This window comes from Nerophis ophidion, linkage group LG19 (assembly GCF_033978795.1).
Source record: "Nerophis ophidion isolate RoL-2023_Sa linkage group LG19, RoL_Noph_v1.0, whole genome shotgun sequence".
Lineage (NCBI taxonomy): Eukaryota > Metazoa > Chordata > Actinopteri > Syngnathiformes > Syngnathidae > Nerophis > Nerophis ophidion.
Genome location: NC_084629.1, coordinates 30,841,452 through 30,867,787, shown reverse-complemented (window position 1 = coordinate 30,867,787; position 26,336 = coordinate 30,841,452). Strand labels below are relative to the sequence as shown.

The 26,336-nt window shown below is 38.1% G+C and overlaps 1 protein-coding gene across 8 annotated transcripts in view; it reads left to right on the top strand.

Annotated features, from left to right (window-relative positions):
• Nucleotides 1-26,336, top strand: part of LOC133538294 (LIM domain only protein 7-like) — a 161,188-nt gene that overhangs the window by 25,808 nt on the left and 109,044 nt on the right. For all 8 annotated transcript variants that reach the window (XM_061879776.1, XM_061879775.1, XM_061879777.1 and 5 more), the window contains exons 3-4: nucleotides 885-955; nucleotides 11,007-11,076. In XM_061879776.1, the coding sequence (XP_061735760.1) occupies nucleotides 885-955; nucleotides 11,007-11,076 (141 nt within the window). The remainder of the gene's footprint in view (nucleotides 1-884; nucleotides 956-11,006; nucleotides 11,077-26,336) is intronic.

The window sequence follows — 26,336 nt, the reverse complement described above, 5'->3', positions numbered from 1 at the left end:
ATTATCCATTTTTCGTGAATAAAGTCGTAATATTTTGAGACAAGTATGTTTCGTGAATTAAGTCATAATATGATAAAGTTGTAGTGTGCTGTGAATAAAGTCGCAATCTCACGTGAAAAATGTAATGTTAAAAATGAAGGTCGTCGTAGTAGGGCAAGATAGTTATTATTTTTGTGAATAAAGTCATAATATGATGAGGTTGTATTTCTTTTTAATAAAGTCGTAATGTTACGAGAAAAGTTGTAATGTTACGTGTACAGCGTAATATTGCAAGACGAGTATCATTTTTCACGAACATAGTCAAAGTACGATGAGGTTGTAATGTGCAGTAAATAAAATTAAAATGTTACGAGAAAAGCTATGATGTTATGTAAATAACATCGTAATATTGCGCAACGGTTGTACTTTTTGGTGCATAAAACTGTAACGTTAAGAGAATAATGTGTTGAGAATCAATTCGTAATGTTATTGGAAAAGTTCTAATGCCACGTGAATAATGTCATAATGTTACAACATGTAATTTATATATTAGTAATGTGATGAGAAAATTGCCGTATTTTCTAAAGCAAAGTTTCGTGTAAGAGAATAATTGACTATGATTTACGTGTTACTTTCCTGAGATGAAGACGAACAAAACCTGTTAAGTAATTAAGTGACCATGTTTTCTTTTGATGGTGAAGCGATGACGTCATCCATCATTCCAGATGCTTCCATTACCTTGAAAAGTTGAGTTTGAAGTGGACCTAATCGCCCCGAGGAGCACCTGAATGTTCCTCCACAGAGGAAATACCTCTGGCTTCCTCTCCTACTGTTCTCCACATCCTACCTTTCTTCTCCTTGTGGCCACCCTCCTCTTCTCACTCCTCTTGCTTTTTTCTCTGCAGGCCGTAACCAAGAAAACATTTAAGGGCAAAGACTTCCGATCTTCTCTGGAGAATGGAGTTCTGCTGTGTGAGTAAGTATGCTCTTTTTTTTTTTAATCACCTCTTCTTTTGATTCATGCTCCTCTAAGGGGTCCGTTGTCTCCTGTAAAGTGTGACTGATGTTTCCCAGGCGGACCCCCCGCTGTATGCCCTCTTCTGTCGCTTCCAGGCGGCACCATTTGGGCTTCTTGTATTCTGTACTATTTGTTGTACTGGACTCATTTTTAACCTTTTTGGATTCATCCCTTTAAAACAACAGTCTCCGCTGTCTTATAGAGGATCTTTGACTGCTATTTGTGCACTATATCCGTAAAAACAGCAGCCTTCTATATCGAGCATCTTGCATTAGTATGAGTGTGCTGCTGTTTTTTAGTACCAATAATCTCATAAATATCCTTTAAAATAGAGGATCTTTGACCAGGGTTTTTGCAGTCGGTCCTAAAAAAAGCAGTGCACTGCTGCCATAGAGAAGATCTTTGACAGGAGCACAAGGTTGTTTTAATTTGCCAAGTGCAAAAACAAAAAACCCTGGTTAAAAACCCTTATAAAAAAAAATAAAAATAAAATATATATATATATATATATATATATATATATATATATATATATATATATTAGGGGTGTGGGAAAAAAATCTATTTGAATTTGAATCGCGATTCTCACGTTGTGCGATTTGGAATCAATTGTCTTTTTTATTTATTTATATTTTTTTTGATTTCTTAATTTTTTTTAATTTTTTATTTTTTTATCAATCCAACAAACCACTACACAACAATACCATAACAATGCAATCCAATTCCAAAACCAAACCTGACCCAGCAACACTCAGAACTGCAATAAACAGAGTAATTGAGAAGAGACACAAACACGACACAGAACAAACCAAAACTAGTGAAACAAAAATGAATATTATCAACAGTATCCATATTAGTTATAATTTCAGCATAACAGTAATTAAAAATCCCTGATTTACATTATCATTAGACATTTATAAAAATAATAAAAAAGAACAATAGTGTCACAGTGGCTTACAACACTTGCATCGCATCTCATAAGCTTGACAACACACCGTGTTCAATATTTTCACAAAGATAAAATAAGTCATATTTTTGGTTCGTTTAATAGTTCAAACAAATTTACATTATTGCAATCAGGTGATAAAGTATTGTCCTTTACAATTATAAAAGCTTTTAAAAAAAATGATTCCCGGGCGCGGCCACCGCTGCTGCCCACTGCTCCCCTCACCTCCCAGAGGGTGATCAAGGGTGATGGGTCAAATGCGTGTGCCTATCATTGGTACTTTAACTTTGTTTATTATATACGCTATCTATCTATCTATCTATCTATCTATCTATCTATCTATCTATCTATCTATCTATCTATCTATCTATCTATCTGTGTGTGTATATATTATATATGTATATATGTGTGTGTGTGTGTGTGTATATATATATATATATATATATATATATATATATATATATATATATATATATATATATATATATATATATATATATATATATATATATATATATATATCTATCTATCTGACTGTCTCAGAAAATTTGAATATTGTGATAAAGTGCTTTATTTTCTGTAATGAAACTAAAAACATGGAAATGTCATACATTCTGGATGCACTACACATCAACTGAAATATTGCAAGCCTTTTATTATTTTAATATTGCTGATTAGGGCATACAGCTTAAGAAAACTCAAAAATCCTATCTCAAAAAATTAGAATATTTCCTCAGACCAAGTAAAAAAAAAAGATTTATAACAGCAAAACAAAATCAAATATTTGAAAATGTCAATTAATGCACTAAGTACTTGGTTAGGAATCTTTTCGCATGGATTACTGCATCAATACGGCGTGGCATGGAGGCCACGCCGTATTGATGCTTCACTAGCGGCCTTTAGCTCATTTCCATTTGTGGGTCTGGTGTCTTTCAGCTTCTTCTTCACAATACCCCACAAATTCTCTATAGGGTTCAGGTCAGGGGAGTTCACAGGCCAATCGCGGACAGTAATGCCATGGTCAATACACCAGTTACTGGTGGTTTTGGCCCTCTGGGCAGGTGCCAGATCATGCTGGAAAATGAAATCATTATCTCCATAGGGCTTTTCAACAGATATAGCTACAATAGCTGTATTCCCATGGTCAAGCCACTCCTGAACTCAAGAAAATGCAAGAAGCGTCTGACTGACGGACAGTTGCAGAGTGGTCCAGAGTCCTGTTTTCAGACGAAAGCAAATTTTGTATTTCATTTGGAAGTCAAGGCGCTATAGTCTGGAGGAATGCTGAAGAAGAGCAAAATCCAAGTTGTTTGAAATCCAGTGTGTTCCCACAGTCAGCAATGGTTTGGGGAGCCATGTCAGCTGCTGGTTTTGGTCCACTGTGTTTCATCTAGTCCAGAGTCAATGCAGCTGTGTACCAAGAGCACTCCATGCTTCCATCTGTTGAAAAGCTCTACGGAGATGATGATTTCATTTTCCAGCATGATCTGGCACCTGCCCAAAGGGCCAAACCAGCAGTAACTGGTCTATTGACCATGACATTACTGTCCGCGATTGGCCTGCCAACTCCCCTGATCTGAACCCTATAAAGAATTTGTGGGGTATTGTGAAGAAGAAGCTGAAAGACACCAGACCCAATAATGCAAATGAGCTAAAGGCCGCTAGTGAAGCATCCTGGGCATCCATAGCAACCCAAAAATGCCACAGGCCGATTGCCTCCATGCCACGCCGCATTGATGCAGTAATCCATGCAAAAGGATTCCCAACCAAGTACTAAGTGCATTAATTGACATTTTCAAATGTTTGATTTTGTTTTGCTGTTATAAATCTTTTTTTTTTTTACTTGGTCTGAGGAAATATTCAATTTTTTTGAGATAGGATTTTTGAGTTTTCTTAAGCTGTATGCCATAATTAGCAATATTAACATAATAAAAGGCCTGCAATATTTCAGTTGATGTGTAATGAACCCAGAATGTATGACATTTCCATGTTTTTAGTTGCATTACAGAAAATAAAGGACTTTATCACAATATTCACATTTTCTGAGACAGTCCTGTATGTATGTATGTATATATATATATATATATATATATATATATATATATATATATATATATATATAATATGTATGTATATGTGTCTATATATAAATGCAAACACGCATGCACACACACACGCACACACACACGCAAAGGACCTTTGGCTAGCACGTCTGCAGTAGTTTTTTAAAAACAGCAGCCCGTCATATGATGGAGAGGATGTTTGAGTGGCAGTAGAACTGAAGTCCCAACTGTGCCACGCCATTGGGAGAGTGGCCGTGCCAGCAACCTGAGGGCTCCTGGTTCGATCCCCACCTTCTATCAACTTTGTCACATCCGTTGTGTCCTTGAGCAAGACACTTCACCCTTGCTTCTGATGGTTCGTGGTTAGGGCCTTGCATGGCAGCTCCCGCCATCAGTGTGTGAATGTGTGTGTAAATGGGTGAATGTGGAAATAGTGTCAAAGCGCTTCAAGTACCTTGAAGTGCTATACAAGTATAACCCATTTACCATTTCCCAAAAACAGCAGAACACCCCTTTAAATTTGACAGTTTTGCCAAAAATCCAAGGATTTTAGACGAGCATTTGTGCATTAGAAGCGTGCTCTGGTTTTCAGGGCCTACTTTGAAAATCCTTGTCAAAGGTCCTTCTAAAGCCCGCCTTTCATATATAGGATCTTTGACCAGCACATTTGCAGTAGTCCTCCTTCTGTCCTACAGTATGAATGCTCTGCTACTACTACAACAACGCAAGACAACGATAGGTCAAGACCTGCCATAGATGCTCTTTGACTAGCGTTTGACGAGTCAGTCGTTTTTGCAGTATGTCCTGAAACACAGCAGAGTGCACCAGCTCGGCTAATGCAAGAACGCTTGTCAAAGATCCTTTGAAAGACCAAGACTTCCACACAGGATCTATGACTGGCATTTTTGCATAAATCTTTAGAAACACCTAAAGGCCTACTGAAATTAGATTTTCTTTTTTAAACGGGGATAGCAGGTCCATTCTATGTGTCATACTTGATCATTTCGCGATATTGCCATATTTTTGCTGAAAGGAATTAGTAGAGATCATTGACGATAAAGTTTGCAACTATTGGTGCTGATAAAAAAGCCTCGCCTTTACCGGAAGTCGCAGACGATGACGTCACAAGGGTGAGGGCTCCTCACGTCCTCACATTGTTTTTAATGGGAGCCACCATCAGCAAGAACTATTCGGACCGAGAAAACGACAATCTCCCCATTAATTTGAGCGAGGATGAAAGATTCGTGGATGATGATATTGATAGCGAAGGACTAGAAAAAAAATAATAAGAAAAAAATAAAATAAAAAGCGACGGCTCCGGGCGTCGGCAGTGTGAGCGTTTTAGATGTAATTAGACACATTTACTAGGATAATTCTGGAAGATCCCTTATCTGCTTATTGTTTTAATAGTGTTTTAGTGAGATTATAAAGACATACCTCGAGGTCGGATGGCTGCGGTGAACACGCAGTGTCTCAGAGAGAAGCCGAGGAGCCAAGCTCACCGCTGCCTTTTAAACAGCTGCTGCAGGAGGACGAATAATCCAATGATGTCTCTCGTAAGATACATATCACAATTTTCCCATCCAAAAACATGCTGGTTGACGTAGAGAAACATGTTTTCTTGACCGCTCTGTGTTAAAAACAAAGAAACACCGGCTGCGTCTCGGTGTTAGACAGCTGCAATCCACCGCTTTCCACCAACAGCATTGTTCTTTATAGTCTCCATTATTAATTGAACAAATTGCAATGGATTCAGCAACACAGATGTCCAAATTACTGTGTAATTATGCGATGAGAAGAGACGACTTTTAGCCGTAACTGGTGTTGAGCTAACAAGAAACTTGCGGGAAATTTAAAATTGCAATTTAGTACACTAAAGCGTCCGTATTTGCATGTGTTTCAATGTTAATATTTCATAATTGATATATTAACTATCAGACTGCGTGGTTCGGTGGTAGTGGGTTTCAGTAGGCCTTTAAGTTCTCAATGACAAGAGTGGTCTGCTACTGCAAAAAAACGCTAGTCAAAGATCGTGCTTTGCAATTTTTAAGTGTCTATTAACCAATAAAGGAGCATACAAAAGTATAATGACTAATCAGAGATTTAGCAGAGTCTTCAAAGACGCCATGAAAGTGTGTTTGTTTAGGATGGAGAAAAAAAAATCACTTTCAGCCCAAAAACGAATAAACACCATCTTCTATTAGCATTGTGTTCTAGGTTATCAAAGAAAACAGAAGTATCGTCGTGTGGTTCGCACGCACGCACGCACGCACGCACGCACGCACGCGCGCGCGCACACACACACACACACACACACAGGATTGTTTCCTACTCTGCTTCCACTTTTTGTTATGGGTTGGAATCACAACAGCTTTCTATTGTTTGCTTGCCTCATGACAAACTTCAGCCTAAATTCCATTTGCATTCTTCACGCACTCGCAACAGGCGGCTTCAAGCTGCAACATCCCAGCAACAATAATGTCCAATCAGGACAAAGACCACATTGTTGCCTTAGAATATAACTCAAACAAAATATGGTCTTTTTGTGCTGAAGTAGCAACAGTGATGCCAAAAAAGGAAAAGTGTGATGATAACCATAGAAGTGGAACTAAAACTGGCTGAGATGTCCACAAGCACATGGTTGCTCTATAAAAATATAATAAATATACTTTTTTTGCTGGAGGTCTTTAAAACATAGCAGAGCTGTCCTGTCATATAGAGGGTCGTTGACATGTCTTTTTGCAGTAGGTGCTTAAAAATAGAACTCTCCTGCCATATAGAGGATGTTTAACGTGTGTTTTTGCAGTACGTCCTTTAAAAAGTAGCATAACTCACCTGTCATATAAACAATCTTTGACGTGTGTTTTTGCAGTAGGTCCTTAAAAGTAGCAGAACTCTCCTGTCATACAGTATAGAGGATCTTTGACATGTGTTTTTGCAGTAGGTCCTTAAAAATAGAACTCTCCTATCATAGAGTGGGATCTTTGACATGTGTATTTGCAGTAGGTCCTTAAAAATAGCAGAACTCTCCTGTCATATAGAGGATCGCTGACATGTGTTTTTGCAGTAGGTCCTTAAAAATAGCAGAACTCTCCTGTCATATAGAGCAGTGGTCCCCAACCTTTTTGTATCCGCGGACCGGTCAACGCTTAATAATTTGTCCCGCGGCCCGGGGGTGGTGTCCTTTTTTTTTCTTTTTTTTTTTTCTTCTTTGTCATGAAAAAGGGACGTTTTTGTCATGAAAAGATGAGTTTTTTGTGGTTGGTGCACTATTTGTAAGTGTATATAGTGTTTTTTCTGTTGATTTAATGAAAAAAAAAAAAAAAAAAAAAAATATATATATATATATATATATATATATATATATATATATATATATATATATATTTTTTTTTTTATTCTTCTGCGGCCCGGTACCAATCGGGCCACGGCCCGATGGTTGGGGACCACTGATATAGAGGATCGTTGACATGTGTTTTTGCAGTAGGTCTTTAAAAATAACAGATCTCCCCTGTCCTATAAAGGATCTTTTGAAATATGTTTTAGCAGTAGGTCCTTAACAATAACAGAACTCCCCTGTCCTATAAAGGATCTTTTGAAATGTGTCTTTGTAGTAGGTCCTTAAAAATGATAGAACTCTCCTTTTATATAGACGATCTTTGGAAATGTGTTTTTGCAGTAGGTCCTTAAAAATAGCAGAACTCTCCTGTCATATAGAGGATCGTTGACATGTGTTTTTGCAGTAGGTCCTTAAAAATAACAGAACTCCCCTGTCTTATAAAGGATCTTTTGAAATGTGTCTTTGTAGTTGGTCCTTAAAATAATAGAACTCTCATTTTATATAGAGGATCTTTGGAAATGTGTTTTTGCAGTAGGTCCTTAAAAATAGAACTCTCCTGTCATATAGAGGATCTTTGACATGTGTTTTTGCAGTAGGTCCTTAAAAATAGAACTCTCCTATCATATAGGGCAGTGGTCCCCAACCACAGGGCCGTGGCCCGATTGGTACCGGGCCGCAGAATAATTTTTTGTCAAATCAACATAAAAAACACAATATACACTTACAACCAACCACAAAAAACTCCTTTTTTCATGACAAAAACGTCCCTTTTTCATGACAAAGAAGAAAAAAAAAAAGAAAAGAAAGAAAAAGGACACCCCCCCGGGGCGCGGGACAAATTATTAAGCGTTGACCGGTCTGCGGATACAAAAAGGTTGGGGACCACTGATATAGGGGATCTTTTACATGTGTTTTTGCAGTAGGTCCTTAAAAATAGCAGAACTCTCCTGTCATATAGAGGATCTTTTGAAATGTGTCTTTGTAGTAGGTCCTTAAAAATAATAGAACTCTCCTTTTTATATAGAGGATCTTTGGAAATGTGTTTTTGCAGTAGGTCCTTAAAAGTAGCAGAACTCTCCTGTCATTTAGGGGATCTTTGACATGTGTTTTTGCAGTAGGTCCTTAAAAGTAGCAGAACTCCCCTGACATATAGAGGATCTTTGACATGTGTGTTTGCAGTAGGTCCTTAAAAGTAGCAGAAGTCTCCTGACATTTAGAGGATCTTTGACATGAGTTTTTGCAGCAGGTACTCAAAAGTCGCAGAACTCCCCTGTCAGACAGTATAGAGGATCTTTGACATGTGTTTTTCCAGTAGGTCCTTAAAAGTAGCAGAACTCTCCTGACATATCGAGGATCTTTCGACATGTGTTTTGCAGTAGGTCCTTAAAAGTAGCAGAACTCTCCTGTCATATAGAGGATCTTTGACATGTGTTTTTGCAGTAGGTCCTTAAAAGTAGCAGAACGCTCCTGATATATAGAGGATCTTTGACATGTGTTCTTGCAGTATGTCCTTAAAAGTAGCAGAACTCTCTTGTCATGTAGAGGATCTTTGACATGTGTTTTCACAGTAGGTCCTTAAAAGTAGCAGAACTCGCCTGTCATATAGGGGATCTTTGACATGTGTTTTTGCAGTGGGTACTCAAAAGTAGCAGAACTCTCCTGTCAGACAGTATAGAGGATTTTTGACATTTGTTTTTGCAGTTGGTCCTAAAAAGTAGCAGAACTCTCCTGACATATAGAAGATCTTCGACATGTGTGTTTGCAGTTGGTCCTTAAAAGTAGCAGAACTCTCCTGACATACAGAGGATCTTTGACATGTATGTTTGCAGTTGGTCCTTAAAAGTAGCAGAACTCTCCTGACATATAGAGGATCTTTGACATGTGTGTTTGCAGTAGGTCCTTAAAAGTAGCAGAAGTCTCCTGTAATATAGGGGATCTTTGATCCTTTTTTTTTTCTTTTTTTTTTTCTTTGTCATGAAAAAGGGACGTTTTTGTCATGAAAAAGGGAGGTTTTTGTGGTTGGTGCACTAATTGTAAGTGTATTTTGTGTTTTTTATGTTGATTTAATAAAAAAAATATATATTTATTTTATTTTATTTTAATTTTTTTATAAAAAATTATAAAAAATTCTTCTGCGGACCGGTACCAATCGGGCCACGGCCCGGTGGTTGGGGACCACTGATATAGGGGATCTTTGACATGTGTTTTTGCAGTAGGTCCTTAAAAGTAGCAGAACTCTCCTGTCTACAGTATAGACTATAGAGGGTCTTTGACATGTGTTTTTGCAGTAGGTACTTAAAAGTAGCAGAACTCCACTGTCCTATAGGGAATCTTTGACATATGTTTTTGCAGTAGGTCCTTAAAAGTAGCAGAACTCCACTGTCCTATAGGGAATCTTTGACATATGTTTTTGCAGTAGGTCCTGAAAAATATCAGAACTCGCCTGTCATATAGAGGATCTTTGACATGTGTTTTTGCAGTAGATCCTTAAAAATATGTTATATATAAGTCCTTCAAAAACAGCAGTGTTTGTCTGTATTACAGTCCATCTTTGACAAGCGTGTATTTCTATAGTAAGGTCTAAAGAAATAGCTGAACATTCCTGTCGTATAGATGATCTTTGACTCATGTTTTTTTGTAATAATTGCTTTAAAAACAGCCAAACGTTCCTGTCATTTAGAAAATATAGCCGTCCTTTTTCCTGTAGTTTTTTAAAAACAGCAGCGCGCTCCCATCCTATAAAAGTCTTTGACTTGTGTTTTTACAGTGGATCATCGTCAAAAACAGCAAAACATTCGTCTGTATAGAGAATCTTCTAAGTAGTAGGTTCTTCATAACAGATGTCTCCTGTTGTATAGAAGATCTTAGACTTACATTTTTTGAAAAGGTCCTCAAAATAACAGCCGTGCGTTTTTGCCATATAGACAATCTTTGACTTGTGTTTTTGCAGTATGCCTTTGAAAACAGCAAGAGTTTTTTTGTAGGTTTTTTAAAAAAAAATTGCAGGGCTCCTCTCAAATAAAGGATCTTTGACTGGTGTTTTTGTAGTACAGTAGGTTCTTGGAGCCCTATTGTTGTATAAAGGTTCTAAGTAGCAGGTTCTTCATAACAGATTTCTCCTGTTGCATAGAAGATCTTTGACCCACATTTTTTGAAAAGGTCCTTTAAATAACAGCCGTGTGTTTTTGCCATATAGACAATCTTTGACTTGTGCTTTTGCAGTATGCCCTTGAAAACAGCATTTTTTTCTTGTCATATGAAAGATCTTTGACAAGAGTTTTTTTGTAGGTCCTTTAAAAACAGTAGTGCGCCTGTCATATAAAGGATCTTTGACTGGTGTTTTTGTAGTACAGTAGGTTCCCCAGGCCCTCCTGTCATTTAGAGGATCTTTGACTAGTTTTACGTGACCAGGATGGCATGGAAGCGGTTCAGTGGCTGGAGTGTTCCACCCCAAAGTGACAAAGATGGAGAAGTGTGGGTGTCGGAAAGCTGCTGTGTCGCAGGCGTTGTTTACAGCGTGTTGCAGCTCTGCTCATTTAGTGAAAGCGAATGCAGGTGGTCGCCATTAAGCGACGCCATAAACACGCAGCGGGTACTTTGTTTTCATTCACTTCAGATGAGACTGGATCTAACTTTGTGTTCACGTTCTGTCTGTTTCAGCCTGATCAACAAGATCAAGCCTGGCGTGGTGAAGAAGGTCAACAGGCTGCCAACACCCATCGCCTGGCTGGTAAGTGAGGCCAATATTTCATAACACGAGGGGTGTTTGTCAGTGTGTTGCTCTGGTTAAGAGTAAACCCCCTCCTGCTGGGACGAGGTGTGCATGGAAGGGTGGTGGAGGGCACCTGATGGGAGGGCCACACTTAGGCATCGCGGACATTTTGCTTGAGACGTAAAAGGCTTGACAAGTATCTTAAACTCAGCTGTTGCAAAGCTCTCTCTTGCGGGAGTAACGGAGCACAGCTGCTTAGAGGAAATACTGAGACCCCCGCCAATCATCTCGCCCCCAACTTCCCCGCTGGAGCCCAGCCTGACTGCGTAACAACAACAGACTTGTTTGGCAGGCAGGAGCAACAGGCTGCAGTAACAATGAAAACAGCCCAACGCCTCTAAAGTCGCACAATTTTTACTTTCTGGAATGTTCCGGCAAAAATGTTCAGCACACCACTAATCATGGCAAAGAGAAAAATATGGAGATCATGACATCATCAATTGTAATATCTGCATTATTACCTGCACCATCATGACTATTATGGCATGAATTGTTTTATTATTTTCTCTATAGTGACTAATCTGACATGAACATTTGCATTATCTGCACCATCGTGACTTATTGTGACATGAACTATTGAATTATTTTCCCTATTGTGACTATTCTGACATGAACATTTGCATTATCTGCACCATCGTGACTTATTGTGACATGAACTCTTGAATTATTTTCCCTATTGTGACTATTCTGACATGAAGATTTGCATTATCTGCACCTTCATGACTATTATGACATGAACATTTTTATTATTTTCCCTATTTTGACATGAACATTTGTATTACCTGCACCTTATTATGAAATCCATCCATTCATTTTCTAGCGCTTGTCCCTCTTGGGGTCGCGGGTTGTCGCTGGAGCCTATCTCATCTGCATTCAGGCGGAAGGCGGGTTACACCCTGGATAAGTCGCCACCTCATCGCAGGGCTTATTGTGACATGAACAATTGTATTATTTTCCCTATTGTGACTATTTTTACATGAACATTTGCATTACCTGCACCATTGTCTTATTGTGACATGAACTATTGAATTATTTTCCCTATTGTGACTATTCTGACATGAACATTTGCATTGCCTGCACCGTCGTGACTTATTGTGACATGAACTATTGAATTATTTTCCCTATTGTGACTATTCTGTCATGAACATTTGCATTGCCTGCACCGTCGTGACTTATTGTGACATGAACTATTGAATTATTTTCCCTATTGTGACTATTCTGACATGAACATTTGCACTATCTGCACCTTCATGACTATTATGACATGAACATTTTTATTATTTTCCCTATTTTGACTACTTTGACATGAACATTTGTATTACCTGCACCATCGTGACTTATTATGACATCCATCCATTCATTTTCTACCGCTTGTCCCTTTTGGGGTCGCGGTTGGTCGCTGGAGCCTATCTCAGCTGCATTCGGGCGGAAGGCGGGTTACACCCTGGACAAGTCGCCACCTCATCGCAGGGCTTATTATGACATGAACAATTGTATAATTTTCCCTATTGTGACTATTCTGACATGAACATTTGCATTACCTGCACCTTCATGACTATTATGACATGAACATTTTTATTATTTTCCCTATTTTGAGTAATTTGACATGAACATTTGTATTACCTGCACCATCGTGACTTATTATGACATGAACAATTGTATTATTTTCCCTATTGTGACTATTTTGACATGAACATTTGCATTACCTGCACCTTCATGACTATTATGACATGAACATGTTCATAATTTTCCCTATTTTGACAATTTTTACATTAACATTTGCATTACCTGCACCATCGTGACTTATTGTGACATGAACAATTTTATGGTGACTATTCTGACATGAACATTTGCATTACCTGCACCTTCATGACATGAACATTTTTATTATGTTCCCTATAGTGACTTCTGACATGAACAATTGTATCACCTGCACTATTGTGACTTATTATGACATGAACAATTGTAATATTTTCCCTATTGTGACTTCTTACATTAACATTTGCATTACCCACACCATCGTGACTATTATGACATGAAACATTTTATTATTTTTCCTATTGGGAGTATTCTGACATGAACAATTGTATTACCTGCACCATCGTGACTTATTATGACATGCAAAACTGCATTACCTGCACCATCGTGACTTATTGTCACATGAACAATTCCACCACCTGCACCACTGTGACTTTTATGACATGAATAACTGCATTACCTGCACTTTTGTGACTTATTATGACATGAACATGTTTATAATTTTCCCTATTTTGACTATTTTTACATTAACATTTGCATTACCTGCACCATCGTGACTTATTGTGACATGAACAATTGTATTATTTTCCCTATAGTGACTATTCTGACATGAACAATTGTAATATTTTCCCTATTGTGACTTCTTACATTAACATTTGCATTACCCACACCATCGTGACTATTATGACATGAAACATTTTTATTATTTTCCCTATTGGGAGTATTCTGACATGAAAAATTGTATTACCTGCACCATCGTGACTTATTCTGACATGCAAAACTGCATTACCTGCACCATCGTGACTTATTGTCACATGAACAATCGCACCACCTGTACCATTGTGACTTTTATGACATGGATAACTGCATTACCTGCACTATTGTGACTTATTAGGACATGAACAATTGCATTATTTTCCCTATTCTGACATTAACAATTGCATTACCTGCACTACTGTGACTATTATCACATGACTAATTGCATTATCTACACCATGACTATTATTGCATGAATAATTTCAGTGTTGTGACTATTATGGCACAAATAATGCATTAACTGCAATACAATGACGATTATTGTAACTATAAGTATTGTGACCCTTATCATGTACACATTTGCATTACCTGCACCATTGTGACATTTAAAACATGGACAACTGCATTACCTGCATCATCATGACTTATTGTGACATGAACAATTGCATTACTTGCACCATCATGACTATTAAGACATGAACAATTGCATTAACTACACAATCAAGACTTAGTATGACATGAACAATTGCATTACCTGCCGCACCGTGACCTTTTATGACACTAACAATTGCATGAACTGTATTATTGATATTATAAGACATGAAAAGTTGCATTACATGCAGTCATGACTTATTATGACATGAACAATTGCATTACCTGCACCATCGTGACTTATCAAGACATGAACAATTGTCTTACCTGCTCCATCATGACTTTTAAGACATGAACAATTGCATTAACTGCACCATCGTGACTTATCAAAACATGAACAATTGCATTAACTGCACCATCAAGACTTATTATGACATGAGCAATTGCATTACCTGCACCATCGTGACTTATTATGAGAGTAATAATTGCATGAACTTTAGTATTGATATTATCAGGACATGGAAAGTTGAATTACAAGCACCATCATGATTTTTATGACATAAACAAACGCGGTACTCGTACCATTGTGACTTAATATGACATGAACAATTGCATTACCTGCACTGTTGTGACTATTATTTGAATATTGTGACTCTTTTCACTTACACATTTATATTACCTGCACCATCATGACTTATTATGACATAAACAATTGCATTTCCTGCACCGTTATGACTACTAAGACATGAACAAATGCATTAACTACACCATCAAGACTTCTTATGACATGAGCAATTGCAGCACCTGCACTATCGTGACTTATTATGACATTAATTGCAAAAACTGTAGCATTGATATTATAAGCACATGGAAAGTTGCATTACATGCACCATCATGACTATTGTGACTAACAATTGCATGAGCTGCAGTATTGAGACTGTTAGGACTTCAATAATTGCATTACCTGCACCATCACTTATTATGACATGCAAAATCACATTACCTGTAACGTTTTGACTTATTATGACAATAAATAATTGCATTACTTGCACCATCATGACTTTTTATGACAGGAACAATTGCATTACCTGCACCATTGTGACTTATCATGACACTAATAATTGCCTAAACTGTAGTATTGATATTTTCAGGACACAAAATGTTGTATTACATGCACCATCATGACAAATATGACTAAGAATTGCATGAACTGCAGTATTGGGACTATTAGGACATGAATAATTGCATTATCTGCACCATTGTGACTTATTATGACATGAACAATTGTATTGTTTGTCCTATTGTGACTATTATGACATGAGCAATTGCATTACCTGCACCATCGTAACTTATTATAACACTAATAATTGCAAAAACTGTAGTATTGATATGATAAGGACATGGAAAGTGTCACTACATGCACTATCATGACTATTGTGACTAACAATTGTATGAACTGCATTATTGAGACTATTAGGCTTTGAATAATTGCATTACCTGCACCATCATGACTTATTATGACATGAAGAATCGCATTACCTGTAGCATTGTGACTATTATGACATATTACTACAAACAATTGAATTACCTGCACCATCGTGACTTATTATGACTCTAATAATTGCTTAAATTGTAGTATTGATATTTTTAGGACACAACAAGTTGCATTACATGCACCATCATGACTATTGTGACTAACTATTGCATGAGCTGCAGTATTGAGACTGTTAGGACTTCAATAATTGCATTACCTGCACCATCATCACATATTATGACATGAAAAATCACATTACATGTAACGTTTTGACTTATTATGACAAAAATAATTGCATTACTTGCACCATCATGATTTATTATGACATGAACAATAGCATTATCTGTAACATTGTAACCTCTTATGACAATAAGTAATTGCATTACTTGCACCATCATGACTTCTTATGACATGAACAATTGCATTACCTGCACCATTGTAACTTATTATGACACTAATAATTGCCTAAACTGTAGTATTGATATTTTCAGGACACAAAATGTTGTATTACATGCACCATCATGACAAATATGACTAAGAATAGCATGAACTGCAGTATTGGGACTATTAGGACATGAATAATTGCATTACCTGCACCATTGTGACTTATTATGACATGAACAATTGTTGTTTGTCCTATTGTGACTATTATGACATGAGCAATTGCATTACCTGCACCATCGTAACTTATTATAACACTAATAATTGCAAAAACTTTAGTATTTATATGATACGGACATAGAACGTGTCACTACATGCACCATCATGACTATTGTGACTAACAATTGTATGAACTGCAGTATTGAGACTATTAGGCTTTGAATAATTGCATTACCTGCACAATCATGACCTATTATGCCATGAAGAATCACATTACCTGCACCATCATGACTATTATGACATATTATGACATGAACAATTGCATAACCTGCACCATTGTGACTTACTATGACACTATTAATTGCATAAACTGTACTATTGATATTTTTAGGACATAAACATGTGTATTACATGCACCATCATCACTTTTAAGACATGAACAATTGCATAAACTGCAGTATTAAGACTTGAATAATTGCATTACCTGCACCATCGTGACTTATTATGACTCTAATAATTGCTTAAACTGTAATGTTGATATTTTTAGGACACAGAAATGTGTATTACATGCACCATCATGACTTTTAAGACATGAACAATTGCATGAACTGCAGTATTGCGGCTATTAAGACTTCAATAATTGCATTACCTGCACGATCATTACTTATAATGACATAAAAAATTGCATTACCTGCACCATTGTGACTTATTATGACAATAATAATTGAATAAACTGTACTATTGATATTTTTAGAACATAAAAATGTGTATTACATGCACCATCATCACTTTTAAGACATGAACAATTCCATAAACTGCAGTATTGAGAGTATTTGGACTTGAATAATTGCATTACCTGCACCATCATGACTTCTTATGACAAGAAGAATCGCATTACCTGCACCATCATGACTATTATGACATATTACGACATGAACAATTGCATTACCTGCACTATTGTGACCTATTATGACTCTAATAATCGCATAAACTGTAGTATTGATATTTTTAGGACACAGAAATGTGTATTACATGCACCATCATAACTTTTAAGACATGAACAATTGCATGAACTGCAGTATTGGGACTATTAGGACATGACTACCGTAATTGCATTACCTGCACCATCATGACTTATTATGACACGAACGAGCCAACTTCTTCTTGTTCTCTTTGTCCAAACAACCGTCTGGACACCTGCTGATGCAAAGCGTCTTATCCCTAAAAGGATCTTTTGTGGTATTTCCCGAGACTTGGACGCAAACCCTAAAAACCACAGCCCCCGCTCGCAGTTGGGTCCTAGCTATCGGTCGGCGTCCTAACCGCGCTGAGAAAAGCCAAGCGCCGTCCAAACAAACACAAGTCACTCTCACTCTGCTGTGAAAATACAATACACTCATTTTGCCTCCTATTTATGGAACATTTGTATAAAGACTGAAGGGCTTTTTATACTTCAGATTGCCACCAGGGGGAGACTTGCTTTGGAACGTCTCAATTCATACAAGAGACTAAAATGTGTTTTGTAGTAAGCAGGCTTCCTTAACAGTCTATAATTAATATTATAGATGCTAGTTTTTATTATCATCGAAGTTGTTGTTTTACTTGAAACAAGTCCATTATGTTGGTTGAACAAAAATAAAAAAAAATAAAACAGAAGGGGAGAGGAACACATGCCGAAAAATCTCTGGTTTTGCAGAACATTTCGCAACTTTGGCTGCAGAAACTGAATTCTTTTGGTTTTCTCTTTGGGAACGTGTCCCAAGTCAGCACATGTCTCCGGCTGTTGTTGTTATAGACTCCTTGAGCTGCGGGCTTGGATGATGGTGCCACCATGACGATGATCACCATCATTTAGCTTTTACCAATCAAAGATGAAACCTAAGAGGAATATGCTCATCCAAGGTTCAAAGTCCAAGTATGAGCACGAAACTAAGCCCTCGCTTGGTGCTGATGCTGCGTCGTCACTTTGTAAATGAGCTGTTTGCTTTTCCACACGCCGCCGTTATTCATCGTTGTGTCAACAGGTGAATGAGGCACTGTGTATTTTCCAATAGGAAATCATGGAAATATGAAAAGTCCGTTCCAGTGTCAAGCTGCCGCTATTATAACCGTACAGGCAATAGATCTTAAATTAGATACAGTAAATGAAACAGTTAAAAAAGATAAAGATTTGAAAACATAAATCACTTGATAAAATAAATAAAACAGTCAAAAAAAAGAACCAGTAAAAATAATGCCAATCAAGTAATTGAACATTTTATTTTGATATATTTAATGCAGGGGTCGGCAACCCAAAATGTTGAAAGAGCCATATTGGACCAAATATACAAAAACAAACTGTCAAAATATGAAAAGCCTTAGATAAGTGTTATAAAGAAGGCAATACATGCTGTAAGTGTCTATATTAGCTATATGAGCCTACTATCAAAACTACTTTAAAAGTCTTATATAAGTGTTATGATGAAGACAACACATGCTAAAAGTGTCTAAATTAGCCTACTATCAAAATGACTTTTAAAGTCTTATATTAGTGTTATAAAGAAGACGACACATGATGTAATTCAATCAATCAATCAATCAATCAATCAATGTTTACTTATATAGCCCTAAATCACTAGTGTCTCAAAGGGCTGCACAAACCACCATGACATCCTCGGTAGGAAAACTCACACCCAGTGGGACATTGGTGACAATAATGACCCAGTGGGACGTCGGTGACAATGATGACTATGAGAACCTTAGAGAGGAGGAAAGCAATGGATGTCGAGCGGATCCAACATGATACTGTGAAAGTTAAATCCACAATGGATACAACACAGTCGCGAGAGTCCAGTCCAAAGAGGATCCAAGACACAGCAGCGAGAGTCCCGTTCACAGCGGAGCCAGCAGGAAACCATCCCAAGCGTAGGCGGACCAGCAGCGCAGAGATGTCCCCAGCCGATACACAGGCGAGCAGTACATGGCCACCGGATCGGACCGGACCCCCTCCACACGGGAGAGTGGGACATAGAAGAAAAAGAAAAGAAACGGCAGATCAACTGGTCTAAAAAGGGAGTCTATTTAAAGGCTAGAGTATACAAATGAGTTTTAAGGTGAGACTTAAATGCTTCTACTGAGGTGGCATCGCGAACTGTTACCGGGAGGGCATTCCAGAGTACTGGAGCCCGAACGGAAAATGCTCTATAGCCCGCAGACTTTTTTTGGGCTTTGGGAATCACTAATAAGCCGGAGTCCTTTGAACGCAGATTTCTTGCCGGGACATATGGTACAATACAATCGGCAAGATAAGATGGAGCTAGACCGTGTAGTATTTTATACGTAAGTAGTAAAACCTTAAAGTCACATCTTAAGTGCATAGGAAGCCAGGGCAGGTGAGCCAGTACAGGCGTAATGTGATCAAACTTTCTTGTTCTTGTCAAAAGTCTAGCAGCCGCATTTTGTACCAACTGTAATCTTTTAATGCTAGACATGGGGAGACCTGAAAATAATAAGTTACAGTAGTCGAGGCGAGACGTAACAAACGCATGGATAATGATCTCAGCGTCTTTAGTGGACAGAATGGAGCGAATCTTAGCGATATTACGGAGATGAAAGAAGGCCGTTTTAGTAACGCTTTTAATGTGTGCCTCAAAGGAGAGAGTTGGGTCGAAGATAACACCCAGATTCTTTACCGTGTCGCCTTGTTTAATTGTTTGGTTGTCAAATGTTAGAGTTGTATTATTAAATAGAGTTCGGTGTCTAGCAGGACCGATAATCAGCATTTCCGTTTTTTTGGCGTTGAGTTGCAAAAAGTTAGCGGACATCCATTGTTTAATTTCATTAAGACATGCCTCCAGCTGACTACAATCCGGCGTGTTGGTCAGCTTTAGGGGCATGTAGAGTTGGGTGTCATCAGCATAACAGTGAAAGCTAATACCGTATTTGCGTATGATGTCACCTAGCGGCAGCATGTAGATGCTGAAGAGTGCAGGGCCAAGGACCGAACCCTGGGGAACTCCACACGTTACCTTAACGTAGTCCGAGGTCACATTGTTATGGGAGACACACTGCATCCTATCAGTAAGATAAGAGTTAAACCAAGACAGGGCTAAGTCTGACATACCAATTCGTGTTTTGATACGTTCTAATAAAATGTTATGATCGACGGTATCGAAAGCAGCGCTAAGATCGAGGAGCAGCAACATAGATGACGCATCAGAATCCATCGTTAGCAATAGATCATTAGTCATTTTTGCGAGGGCTGTCTCCGTGGAGTGATTTGCCCTGAAACCGGATTGAAAGGTTTCACATAGATTGTTAGACGCTAAGTGTTCATTTAACTGCTCCGCAACAATTTTTTCAAGGATTTTTGAAATAAAGGGAAGGTGAGACACCGGTCGGTAATTTACCATGAGGTCAGGATCGAGGTTAGGTCTTTTAAGAAGAGGATGTATAACCGCTTTTTTGAATGCTAGGGGAACAGTGCCCGAGGAGAGTGATAAGTTTATAATATTTAGCACTGATGGACCTAATAATACAAAGAGCTCCTTGATCAGTTTCCCAGGAAGAGGGTCAAGTAAACATGTTGTCTGTTTTATTCCATTTACACGTTGTAACAATTCCTCTAATGTTATTTCCTCAAAACGAGAGAAAGTATTTTGGAGGGTAGTATCCGCCGTATATACAATCGTGTCAGTGTTAATAGAACCCCGTTGTAGCTGAGACGCATTGTCTTTAATCTCCTTTCTAATGACTTCAATTTTCTTACTAAAGAATTGCATAAAGTCATCAGCTGAGTGGGTTGAGCTACTGGAAGGAGTCCCTTGTTGGGTTAGCGATGCTACCGTACTAAACAAAAATTTAGGATCGTTTTTATTACGGTGGATGAGATTTGAGTAATATTTAGCTTTAGCTAAGGTAAGCATGCGTTTATAAGTTATTAAACCATCACTCCATGCTTGATGGTGCACCTCAAGTTTAGTCGTGCGCCATTTGCGTTCCAGCTTTCTACATAATAATTTCTGAGCTCTAGTTTCTTCTGTAAACCACGGGGTGCGCTTTTTTGGAGCCTTTTTTAACTTTAGCGGTGCTATGTTATCAATGGTTTCGCGCAGGGCGTCGTTAAAGTTGTTAGTGAGGTTATCAATAGAGCCCACATACTTTGGGAATGGTGCCATTACCGAGGGCAGTAGGTCAGCAAGAGTTGTCGTTGTGGCTGTATTAATGTTGCGGCTGCTATAGCAGTTATTATTATTATTAGTTTGACGAACATGCGTCTGAACCTCGAATTTTATAAGGTAATGATCAGACAATACTTTAGTATACGGGAGTATCGTAACTTTGGAAACGGTGATGCCCCTGACAAGCACTAGGTCTATCGTATTACCGTTGCAATGCGTGGGTTCATTTATTATTTGTGTGAGACCACAGCTATCAATTACAGTCTGGAGCGCTACGCACGGTGGGTCCGATGGGGTATTCATATGGATATTAAAGTCCCCCATTATGATTATATTATCGGCGTGTGTCACTAGATCAGCAACGAACTCTGAGAATTCATTAATAAAGTCCGAATAGGGCCCTGGGGGGCGGTAGATAACAGCCAGGTGTAGAGGCAGCGGTGTGACAGACCTCATAGTAAGCACCTCAAACGATTTATATTTATTATTTATGTTAGGACTAAGGTTAAAGTTTTCGTTGTATATTAGTGCAACCCCCCCCACCCCTTTTGAGCGGACGGGCAATATGCGCATGTGTAAAGTTAGGAGGACATGCCTCATTTAGCGCAAAAAAGTAGTTTGGTTCAAGCCAGGTTTCGCTGAGACCGATGACGTTAAGATTGTTGTCTCTGATAATATCATTAACTAACAACGTTTTAGGAGACAATGATCTTATGTTTAAAAAACCTATATTATAGGTAGTGGGCTGTTTTAGGGAGTTTTTGATCAAATTATCCGTAGTAGCAATATTAATAATGTTGTGTTTATTATGCCCAGTGCATTTAGTATAGTTACGACCATATCTAGGAATTGATACGACAGGAATTTTCCGATTGTTTGATTGTTGCTTTGATAAACTGCACGCATCATGGTTAGCCACCTCAGTAACGGGGATTTTCCGATTGTTTGTTTGTTGCTTTGATAAATTGCACGCATCATAGTTAGCCACCTCAGTAAAACACATGTCTAACTCTGAAACACTCAAAGCAGAAAAAACTTGTTCTAATTTAACTGACTCCTTACCCAGACCAGTAGTCTCGCATTTTCCATCTAAATCCGTCTTCGGGATGGAGGAAAGTGGTGTTCTGTGGGGATTAGCCTTCTGCTTTGTTTTTAGCCCCGCTCGGCATCCGCGTTTCCGATCACACCGCTGGCGTCTGCTCCGTAGACGGCCCCCGCTGCTACTAGACTCCCCTGCTTCACAGGCCGCTAGATGTAGCCGCCGATGTATTCCCATGCTAGTTAGCATGTTTAGCACGCCCGCGTCTATCAGTCCAAAACGGCCCGATGTGTCCACATCCAGAAGTGTCTGGCGGTCGTACGTGATCACGGAGTGACCACGATGTGAGCCAGCCATAAAGTTTGTGGAATTGTCCGGTATTTCTGCCAAATGTTCCATCTTTAGCAGGATCTCCTCGAGAGCGCAGCCCGTCCGGGCGCCGCCATCTTGGAACTTTTCCAATTGTCTATATTAGCTATAGTAGCCTACTATCAAAATTACTTTAAAAGTCTTGTATAAATTTTATGATGAAGGCAACCCATGATGAAAGTGTCTATATTAGCCTACTAACAAAATTACTTTAAAAGTCTTATATACAGGAAGTGTTATAATGAAGCCACCACATGATGTAAATGTCCATATTAGCTATATTAGCTTACTATCAAAATGACTTTAAAAGCCGTATATAAGTGTTATAATGAAGACAACACATGATGTGTCTATTTTTAGCTTACTATCAAAATGACTTTAAAAATCTTATATACTGTAAGTGTTATAATGAAGGCAACACATGCTGTCAGTGTCCAAGTAGTTATATTAGCCTACTATCAAAATTACTATATGTCGCAGGCTGGCGCAAAACTCCGTTGACAGAAATGTTGAAATTTATTCTACACATTTTTACAACATTGGAAAACATTAGTAAAACTTCTCAGAGGGTGAGATAACTCCTGGAAATGACTGGCTTAGAATGGACACATTTATAGATGTGTGTGTCCAAGTTAAAGGAAACGGCAGGCTGTCTTTTTCTAAAGGATTTATTACAATATTTGCAAGGTGGGTAACGTTTGCTGTGGTCTGGAACAACATGGCACACAAACAACTATCTTAAATGCAGCCAATATTACATACAGATAATATGTCATGAGACATACAAATATAAATGAAATACACAGAGGACATAAGTAAAGGAAATTAAATGAGCTCAAATATACCTACAAACGAGACATAATGATGATATGTACATACATCTAGCATAAATAGCATCTTAGCATGGGTTAGATTGCACTGACCAACGATGCTTGATTAGCACTCCAACAAGTCAATAACATCAACAAAGCTCACTTTTGTGCATTCACTCACAGCATAAAACGTTTGGTGGACAAAATGAGATAATGAAAGAGTGGCATGAAACACGTTTTTTTGTGGCAGCATTGGAGAAAGCTGTACATGTAAACAAACTGTTGCGTCACAGTCCACAAAACTATCGTGAGTTCAATGACTGCCAAAATTAATAGGAAAAAACAGCGCTCGCCAAATACTCTCATCAGTGAAGCATAAACACACACATATAAAACAGTGGGCTTTCTAACAATTAGGAAGGTTTGTGTCGTGTTTGTCCTCCTACAGAAAGCATACTAAACCAAAAAATATATTTGTCTCCTGTCTTTTTCCATTTTCATACATTTTTGAGAAAGCTCCAGGTAGCCACTAGGGCGACGTTAAAGAGCCGCCAACCCCGGTTTAAAGTCATTCACAGGAGACATTCAAATGAAAGAAAGGAATAATAAACAACAAATTGTTTTCAGGCGGTTGTAAAAAAAAAAAGTATGGAAAATCTATCTATTCTGACATGATTACAAGATATATTTGTAAAACAACTAATAATAATTATAATAATGATGAATTAGCAAAATAATAAATATAAAAATGTGTGGATATTTTGATGAATATGAAAAAAAAGAGCATTAGGGATAGAATTATTTCAACAATTCGATTAAGATTCTTGGTGTGACGAGTCGATTCAGAATCGATTCCTAATTCAAAACGATTCTTGTTCTATATTTTTTGGTGTAAAAATGAGAGATGTCCGATAATATCGGACTGCTGATATTATCGGACGTTAAATGCTTTACGATGTAATATCGGAAATTATCGGTATTTGTTTCAAAAAGTAAAATTTATGACTTTTTAAAACGCCCCTGTGTACACGGACGTAGGGAGAAGTACAGAGCGCCAATAAACCTTAAAGGCACTGCCTTTGCGTGCCGGCCCAGTCACATAATATCTACGGCTTTTCACACACACAAGTGAATGCACCGCATACTTGGTCAACAGCCATACAGGTCACACTGAGGATGGCCATATAAACAACTTTAACACTGTTACAAATATGCGCCACAGTGTGAACCCACACCAAACAAGAATGACAAACACATTTTGGGAGAACATCCGCACCGTAACACCACATAAACACAACAGAACAAATACCCAGAACCCCTTGCAGCACTAACTCTTCCGGGACGCTACATTATACACCCCCCCGCCCCAACCCCGCCCACCTCGACCTCCTCATGCTCTCACAGGGAGAGCATGTCCCAAATTCCAAGCTGCTGATTTGAGGCATGTTGAAAAAACTAATGCACTTTGTGACTTCAATTATAAATATGGCAGTGCCATATTGGCATTTTTTTCCATAACTTGAGTTGATTTATTTTGTAAAACCTTGTTACATTGTTTAATGCATCCAGCGGGGCATCACAACAAAATTATGATGGGTTGTAAATTAGGCATAATAATGTGTTAATTCCACCACTGTATATATCGGTATCGGTTGATATCGGAATCGGTAATCAAGAGTTGGACAATATCGGCAAAAAAGCCATTATCTGACATCTCTAGTAAAAATGTTTGTACAACTTTTTCAAATCAGGTTGCAAAAGCTCCCGTTAGCTACACGTAGTGAGTAAGTGCGGAGACTATCTAAAAAACACAAAAAAACATATTTATTAAAAAAAAGAAAAACATTTTTGTTATGAAAATTATGAATCAATTTAGAATCGCATTATAAAAATCCAAAATTAGATAAAAACATGAATAAAAAAACAACAAAAAAATACATAGAATAAATGAAAATACATCCTCAAACAATTAAAAGGGTTAAATTTACTACTCTGTCATTATTGTTGTTGGGAGGAGCAGGGGGGGGGGGTTGCAACAACTGCTTGGTGCGCACGTGGGGGAGGGGCACATTGAAGCATCATTTCAGTCATTACTGGTGTAATCACGACAGACATGTGATCACATCTCGCCCCCCCGACAACTGGGCTTGTAGAATATCGGCCAGCCAAGAGGTCATTGCAGGGTAATTGCAGAGCGCCTGAAAAAGCCTTGACCACAACGTGACCAGCGCCTCGCCAACCCATCCCGCCAACTTCTTTCTGCACTCTTCGCGGGAAGCCAGGGGAAGAATTATGCGTGAAAAAAAGGATTATAGGGATGTGGGATGGACCCGACATATTTAACGGGATTAGGAGCGGATACAAGTCGGAATCCCTAAGTGTTGTGTTGAAAATGACCGATAATGTCATGTAATCTACACTAATTCTATTCATGGTTTAAATCATCTGGGGTTCAAAGGTCACACATCTACCCCTGAATTGTTTCAAACAATATCCGGATGCTTGAGGTCACTGGGGGTCAAAGGTTACAATGAAAAACCTACTGACTGGTCACTAGTCAAGGGGTAGGGGGGATACATAACTAGAATCAAACTCTTCTCCTAAGGAGGTTCAGCAACTTGAGAAGAATAAAGAATATATTTTTAAAAAATGTTTTACCTGCTAGGTACACTATATTAACAAAAGTATTTGGCCATTCGTCTTTTTTTTTTGTCCTGTCCAGCTTCTTAGGCAAATCATATAGTTGATGTAAATGCCCATACCGGCTGTTTACTGATTTACTTTACAAAAGAGAAGTGCAGGATACTTCTTTTGTTGCC